Raw genomic sequence first — 7,495 nt, forward strand, 5'->3', positions numbered from 1 at the left:
TGTGGTTTTTCCGAACTCCACGAACTTCATTGTTTCATTGAACATTTGTTTATTTTCTGCTCTTTTACCTCTGCCGTCAAAAAAAAATTTACCAATATTTACCTTTTTTTCTCTTTCCCTCGTTTTCCCCCATCGTTTTCTCCGTTTTTCTGTATCATCGTATTTTACGACATTCTTCATATTTCACTCATGACTTTTCTTTCTCTTTTCCTGATTTTATTTTTCCGGTGATCTATTTTGCAACTACTGAAAGTTTTTCACTTATCATTGAGTTACTTGTCGCTCTTCATTTATTTGAAAATCAAATTCAAATTCAAATTTCAGGTCCTTATGACCTCATCAGTTCGGCTCGCCTTTCTGGTGACGCTGTTGCTTCTGCTACCGTTGGAGGCTCAAATCCAACAGGCAAATTCTGCAAATATCAATCAAAATATTGGACAACAAGATGCTGGAACTCTTTTTACTGGAACTGGAACAAATCTTTACTATGGAGTAAATCTCGTTCCATTCGGACCAGACGCCGGAGATCAAGAAGTGAATCCTGGATTGCTGACAGCTGGACAGACAATTGACCTTCATATGTATTTCCCGTTCTATGGAGGATTGTACAATTATTCTACAGTAAGGATTTTTCTATCTTATTTTGAAATTTTAAAATGATTTTGTTTCAGCTCTCCGTGAATGGATACATTGGATTTGCTACAGTTCTTGATCAAGGGCCAACTCTCAATGTGGGTCCAGATATGACTGATTGGCCAAGACACGAAGACCCAGCTATGATTGCTCCGTATCTTTGCAAGCAACAGGTTCCTCAAAGTTTGAATCCAGGAATGCGCTCTGGAGTCTACTACCGTTTAGTTATGCGTCAATCCCTTTTCGGTCGTCAATCTGGAAGTAACATGAATATGGGTCAAGCCACGTATCAATCTTCATTCTTCGGACAATCTGCTTCGCAAGCTTGTCCAGGAACCCCTGATTCCTACGTCAGATGTGACACTCAAGCAGACTATTTCCTTGAAGATATGCAGCGATGGTTGATTGAAGGAGTTGCTGGAGCAGCTGCGTTCCGTGCTGATGCTGCTCTTGTTGTCACTTGGTACAATACCGCGTCAGCTATTTCCGGAAGATCTGATATCGATTCCGGACAATTGGCCACTTATCAAGCTATCTGGTTGACGGATAGAGTGAGTGTTTTGATTCCAAAGGTTTCGAATACCCCATTTTTTTCGAAACTTCACTTATTCTCTCTTCCCGTTTGTTGTTGACTGGTCTTCGTTATCGAGGAATTCCCTCCCTCCTTCTATTTCCCAACTTCTGCATTCAATATACTGCTCCTTTCTCTCCACTTTCTACCCCACCAAAATGTTATCAATTTTATCAGTTCCTCACATAAATACACACGTCTCATGACGCTTAACGGCCCTATTAACACACATTTGAAAGGGAGTAAAAAGGGGAAAAATAAAGAAAAAACAGGGGTTAAAATGTAGGTGGTAGAGGGGTGTACTTGATGAGTCTAAAAGTAAAAAAAACCATATTTTTTGGAATTTCCAGACCGCCCGTCTCTCCTACGTAATTCTAAATTACGATCGTCTTGGATTCGATGCCGCCGATTTCCGTCAGAACTCGCGTTCGGGAAGATGTCAGGTAAGCCATTCATACTCGTGTTTCCGATTGGCATTGTTTATTTTTCAATGACTCACTGAACAGCGCTATGCAAATATTGAGAAACTCTCTCATGTCTGGAAAGCTCAGCTTTTCATCTCGGGTGGTCTAGAGAAATACATATGATTTCAGGCTCTATTCAATGGTGGAAATCACACCGGACTTGTACCAGTTGATCCAACTCAGGATTTCAAAAATACTCCAAAAGTGCTCGCTCAAAGATCTGGAGTTCCTCAAATGGTTCGAGGAAGATACATGTTCAGAGTGGACGATGTTGTGAGACCAGCTGGATGCTCGAACAAAACTGGAGGAACTTGTTAGTTATTTTTCGTTGGAAAATTTCTTCAAAAAATATATTATTTCAGACCCAATGTTGATTTACCCAAACATCGTTAACATGCTCGGAGAAATGACTGTTGATGTGAACGCCATCTGTCTTGATAAGGCTCAAACCTATATTCTTATGATAGAACAACGACAAACTGCCACGTGTACTGTTCTGACATCAGCCATCGCTCGATGCAATCTACCAAAGATTTACGATTGGGGAACGAAAACTGTGTACTTCCAACCACAATCTGGAGGAGCCAATGATGAAAAAGCATTCGTTGGATATATTTATTTTGTGCCTCCGACACTGGATCCAATGAGATTAGATATTGGAAATGTTTATGATTGGTTTAAGAATCCACTTCCATATCAAACAATGCCTCTGGTTTGGTATCCGAGAAATTTCACGAATCCAGATGTGAGTCTCCATATGGATCAAGTCAGGATGAATGATGATTCATTGTACAGTGTGCAACTTGGGTTGTACGTGATTGCATACAGAGAGCACAAGGATGACACCGTAAGTTTAGGTTTTCAGAACTTCGAAAAAATAACGATTGTTTTCAGATCAAAAAATTCCGTCCCGAGCATCGTGTGATCTGTAGATTGGCCACATATTCCAACCGTAATACTTATGAATATCGCTGGAAACCACAGGAAGAAAGAATCAATTTGTTCCAAGTCGAACAATGGTACATGACTGATTGGGAACGACAAAATGAATTGTATCAGTACCGATTCGGATACTTGAAGTTAGCTCCATTGAAACCAAATCAAGAACAAAATCCTCAATTGCTACTTTCTGGGTTAGTTGCTTCAAAACACACTTCATCTCAATAAATCCTTTATTAACTTTCAGACTTGTCTCATCTCCGATTTCTCTTCATTTCCTCTGGACCTCCAACAACCCACAATTCTCCACCACAACGTATTCTGCAAACGACGAAGCTGCTCGTACTGAATATGTCAAGAAGAAGTCTTTGGAAATGTGCCACGATTGGTACGATGAGGATGGTGCTCAATGGAATTTCATCAGAGACATTGAAACCAATTCATCCTGTCCGTGTATTGAAAGACAAGCAATTGCTGATATTGGAAGATTCATGCCACATCCAAGATGTTCTCAGGCATTCCGTGATATCACTTGTACCACTTCTATCGGGTCCAGAAATTGTTATATGAGCTCTCAAAATGTCATGACCACTTTTGCCGGTGATGGAAGATCATATACTTCTGAAAACACTGCTCGTTTCCCAACTCATTATGGACAAGTGTGCTGTTATGATGATTCAGGACATTTGATGCAGACATCGTATCAACCTGTCATCAAAGTTACTCCAGACGTACCTTATAATCCTGGTTTCCCAATGAGAGCTTACGAATTTGGAACGGCGCCGTATATGGGTCAATATGAAGTTCCAGGGCTTTCAGCCTTCCACAATGACTACATGCCTTACTTCCTTTGTTGTAAATTTGCCGACTTCCGATGTCAAATGTTCTATTGGAGACGTCCGTCATCTGGATGTCAAGAGTATCAGCCACCTGCATGGGGAGAAGTTATGGGAGCTGGAACATTCAATACTATCGACAACGATAAATTCATTTTCAATGAACCAGGAGTTTACAACGGTATCTATATTCCCAAAACAGTTGCAACTCCAGAAGTGAAAATACAGATTCGAATGGAGAGATATCCAAACAGAAGAGTAGATTTCAGTAAGTGAATTAAGTCGAAGAAATGAAATTGAATCCAAATTTTCAGGTCTTCTCGGTCGATACATGGCTCAACAAGATCTAGTTCAACCTACAAATGCAACAGTTGTGACTGGTGTTGTTTTGGAAGCAACTGGAACTGATCGTGTTCATGTTCTTGCTAGAAAAGATACGAGGCGATTCAGATACAGAACATCTATCATTGTTGGAAACATTCTCAGATATTTCGACACTATGAGAATCCAGAGGTTCAAAGGTAAGCATCTCGACGTATTCTGAAGACGTTCTAAATATTATGAATTCCAGGAGTCATGGTCTATGTGAACAATGTTGAACGTGGTCAGCCAGAAATCTATGTGGTTCTTGAAGAAGCACAAATTGGAATCCGTGTCCGTGAATCCTATGCCATCGATATTGATCGTTTGTCTGAATACCAAGAGTCTATGGGAATGCTGAATGTTGCTGTTTCTGTGGCTCCTCAATATGGCGTCCGTCCAGATGGAGACAAAACGAGAGAACAAGAATTGAGACAACGATACAATCTTCCACGTGTCAGTGGAGTCTTCCGTCCATTCCCTGATCAAGCATCTAACAGTTACATGAATACGTTGACTTTGCAAGATGTCAACTCGGAACAATACAGACAACAAATTATCCAAATGTGTACGTCATGTATAAATTTTCCTTCTGCAAATAATGTTTTCTTTTAGACCGAGTTCAAGGATCAGGAGAGCAAGGATCCGATCAGAATATCAATAATCAAGGAAACAACTACGGAATGCCAACTGAGAACATGTTCACAACTTCCAGAGATGAGGATAAAAAGTTCGAAGTGTTCCCTGAAGCTCAAATGAAGAGCGGACCAATTTACAAAACATCACCGAAATATGAAACGTAAGGACTCCTTCCTAACATATTACCTGACCTATATTGTTGTTTTCAGGGGGGCCTATCGTTTCTATCCGGTCACTGGACAAGTTATGAATCAAAGACTTCAGACATGCAGAGATATGCAACAATCCAATACAAGTAATTATTAATTTTATTTTTCGGAATTCATTTTTTAAATTTTCAGTCAACCTTCAACCTCTGCAGTCACAATTGACAGCGGACTATGGTCACACTCAATGTCCTGATAATCCAGCAGCCGTCATCCAAGATTGTGGTGACTCTGTTCCATGTCTCTACGATTATTCCATGTTCAACGCCAAGATTCTTGGACTTAATGTCAAAAATGAATGGAACACTTTCACTTCTGATCGATTCGATGCCTCTAGACAATGTAAAAATATATTTAGAAAACATAAAATGTTCTGAATCCTATATAATTTCAGATAACAGCTGTGGAGTGATCAACATTGAATATCCAGAATATCTCATGAAGACGTCGTCACTTTCCTCCGCTTACATGCAAGGAGATGTTGCTCGTTTCGAGTGCTTCCAATCGCATTGGATTAAGGGAGTTCATGAGTACAAATGTGGAATTGTAGTGGACAGAAATCGTCCGAACCTGAACGAGTACAGATTCGAGTGGAACAAGGGAGAACAACCGTGGTGCAGACCCAGAGAAATGGAGAATTTCTTGATCTGGCTTTCGATTATTGCCGGAATTCTCGGAGTCATCGTCTTTGTTATCCTGATCTTCTTGTGCTGCTGGATTGTAAAACAAAAGAAGTTGAATGAAGCGAATGAGAATAGGAGACAGAATGGAATGGATATGGCAAGCAGAAGTTCAATGACAGGAAGTCGAGGAGGCAAGAAGTATCCGATTAACGAATCAGAACCATTGAATGAGAAACGATTCGATGCGGATACATATAGAGATGATGACTTCTATCCACCAGCGAGGTTGGTTTAATTTTCTGAATACCGTAAACACTCTGATAGAAGGCCACACGAACCGCCAACTTTAAGCCCATGGATCTCATTTCTTGTAAAAGATTTCAAACAGTAGTTAACTGACAAAATTTTAATCAGAAGATCAAAAATATTTTGTTGGCCACTTTTTGATATATTTCCCAGGAAATATATACATGAGCTCAAAGTTGGGGGGCCTTATTAGAGTGACTGTGGAAGCTTAAGGATTTTTGAGTAAGTTTTACAGATTAGAACCTACGAAAATTGATTAATGTAAGTTTGAATGTTGTAATTGTACATGTATTCAGTACTTACCATTCATGAGTTTCAACCAATTAACCCCTAAACTAAATGGAATGAAACCTTTAGTTCAAGTAGCTTGTGACTTGTGAAAAACCTCAAGCATTCATAATTTTGTATCCGGAATGATCTAGAATAGTATATATTCAAAAGATCCTTCCTAAACCTGCATATACTTTCAGAGAAGGACAATACGCCCGTGCGGAGGATCTACATGGGTTGAAGACTTCTGTATAATCAAATTGCTCGAATTTATCTTCTTCTTTCAATTCCCCTCACTCAAAATATTCCTAACAATGGTCTCATGCTCATTCTTTTCAAACTGCAATTTTCGAATCGAAAACTCTGCAATTCTGTGATAAGTGCCTGATTTTGTGTTTCGTTTCAATATTTATTATTTCCATCTGTGAATATAAAATATCCCATGACTGATGATTGACTTTTCCTGGTTTTTCTGTTATAGGTTTAAAAGTTGAAAGTTTCTGGAAAGTTCTAATAAAATTTTTATTGATAGTTCAACATTACAACCACAAAAATATAACAAAACATAACTTTTCTTCCAGAGTCGTTTCATCTGAAAACCCTAAAATATTGTTTTCCGAAGACTTCAGGTTACGGTAGTTTAAAGGAACATATCAAAATACGTTTTCGGTCGTTTTCTACCTAGATGAACAACCGCTTAATATTGTGCTTGTCTGAGAAAAAAAAGGTTGAGACGCAGAGAAAATGTGTCTGCTTCTCCACCGTTTGTTTGCTATTTAGGCTCTCCGCTTCGATATCGCTACCGTATTCAGACTGCAAAAAATACTCTTTAACCTTTTTTTTCTCAGACAAGCATAATATGGAGCCCGAGATGGTTGCAGATTTCGTGCATCATGAAATAATGGACTAAACTTATGTTCTTGGTCGAAGTTATACCGGATTTTTCAAACGACATCATTTTGAGAAGTGGATTTTCATGCTAAATTTTTTATAAGAAACAACAAAAATTAATTTATTTAACGAAATCAATTTGGATTCATGTGATTCGTGGCCCTAAAGAGGGCCGTTGGGTTCGGTGAAGGTTTGAGATCAAGCTTGCTCAGTTACCAAAACGGTACTTAAGCGCGCTCTCCTCGGATACGTCTGGCCAGTTGGATATCCTTTGGCATGATGGTAACTCGCTTAGCGTGGATGGCGCACAAGTTGGTGTCCTCGAAGAGTCCGACAAGGTAAGCCTCGGCAGATTCTTGAAGAGCCATGACGGCGGAGGATTGGAAGCGGAGATCAGTCTTGAAGTCCTGGGCGATTTCACGGACAAGTCGCTGGAATGGCAACTTGCGGATGAGGAGCTCAGTTGACTTTTGGTAACGTCTGATCTCACGGAGGGCAACGGTTCCTGGACGGTAACGATGTGGCTTCTTGACTCCTCCGGCAGCCGGGGCCGACTTGCGGGCAGCTTTGGTGGCCAATTGCTTTCTTGGGGCCTTTCCTCCGGTAGATTTGCGGGCGGTTTGCTTGGTACGAGCCATTGCGATAGGTTGATAATCCGATTGGGACTGTAGAGAATTGAGACAAACGAAACCTTTTGTATCACACTGCGGTGGGTGGGTGGAGTCAATACATTCGGCTAGCGAGAGCGCGAGGTGAA

The 7,495-nt window shown here is 40.2% G+C and overlaps 2 protein-coding genes across 2 annotated transcripts; one reads left to right on the forward strand and one right to left on the reverse strand.

Moving 5' to 3' along the window:
* Window positions 1–330: 330 nt before the first annotated feature.
* Window positions 331–6,102, forward strand: CBG06054 (the record flags this gene model as incomplete). Its single annotated transcript, XM_045235603.1, has 14 exons — window positions 331–621; window positions 672–1,184; window positions 1,498–1,647; window positions 1,798–1,981; window positions 2,031–2,515; window positions 2,563–2,801; window positions 2,855–3,711; window positions 3,758–3,964; window positions 4,015–4,371; window positions 4,419–4,602; window positions 4,652–4,737; window positions 4,784–4,990; window positions 5,043–5,556; window positions 6,048–6,102. 14 exons carry the CDS (start codon window positions 331–333, stop codon window positions 6,100–6,102), a joined length of 4,329 nt encoding a protein of 1,442 aa, XP_045093083.1.
* An 863-nt stretch (window positions 6,103–6,965) lies between these two features.
* Window positions 6,966–7,376, reverse strand: CBG06055 (the record flags this gene model as incomplete). Its single annotated transcript, XM_002633272.1, has 1 exon — window positions 6,966–7,376. The coding sequence occupies one exon, from the start codon at window positions 7,374–7,376 to the stop codon at window positions 6,966–6,968; it is 411 nt and encodes a 136-aa protein (XP_002633318.1).
* Window positions 7,377–7,495: the final 119 nt, after the last annotated feature.

Source organism: Caenorhabditis briggsae (assembly GCF_000004555.2).
Source record: "Caenorhabditis briggsae complete genome, chrIV, whole genome shotgun sequence".
Lineage (NCBI taxonomy): Eukaryota > Metazoa > Nematoda > Chromadorea > Rhabditida > Rhabditidae > Caenorhabditis > Caenorhabditis briggsae.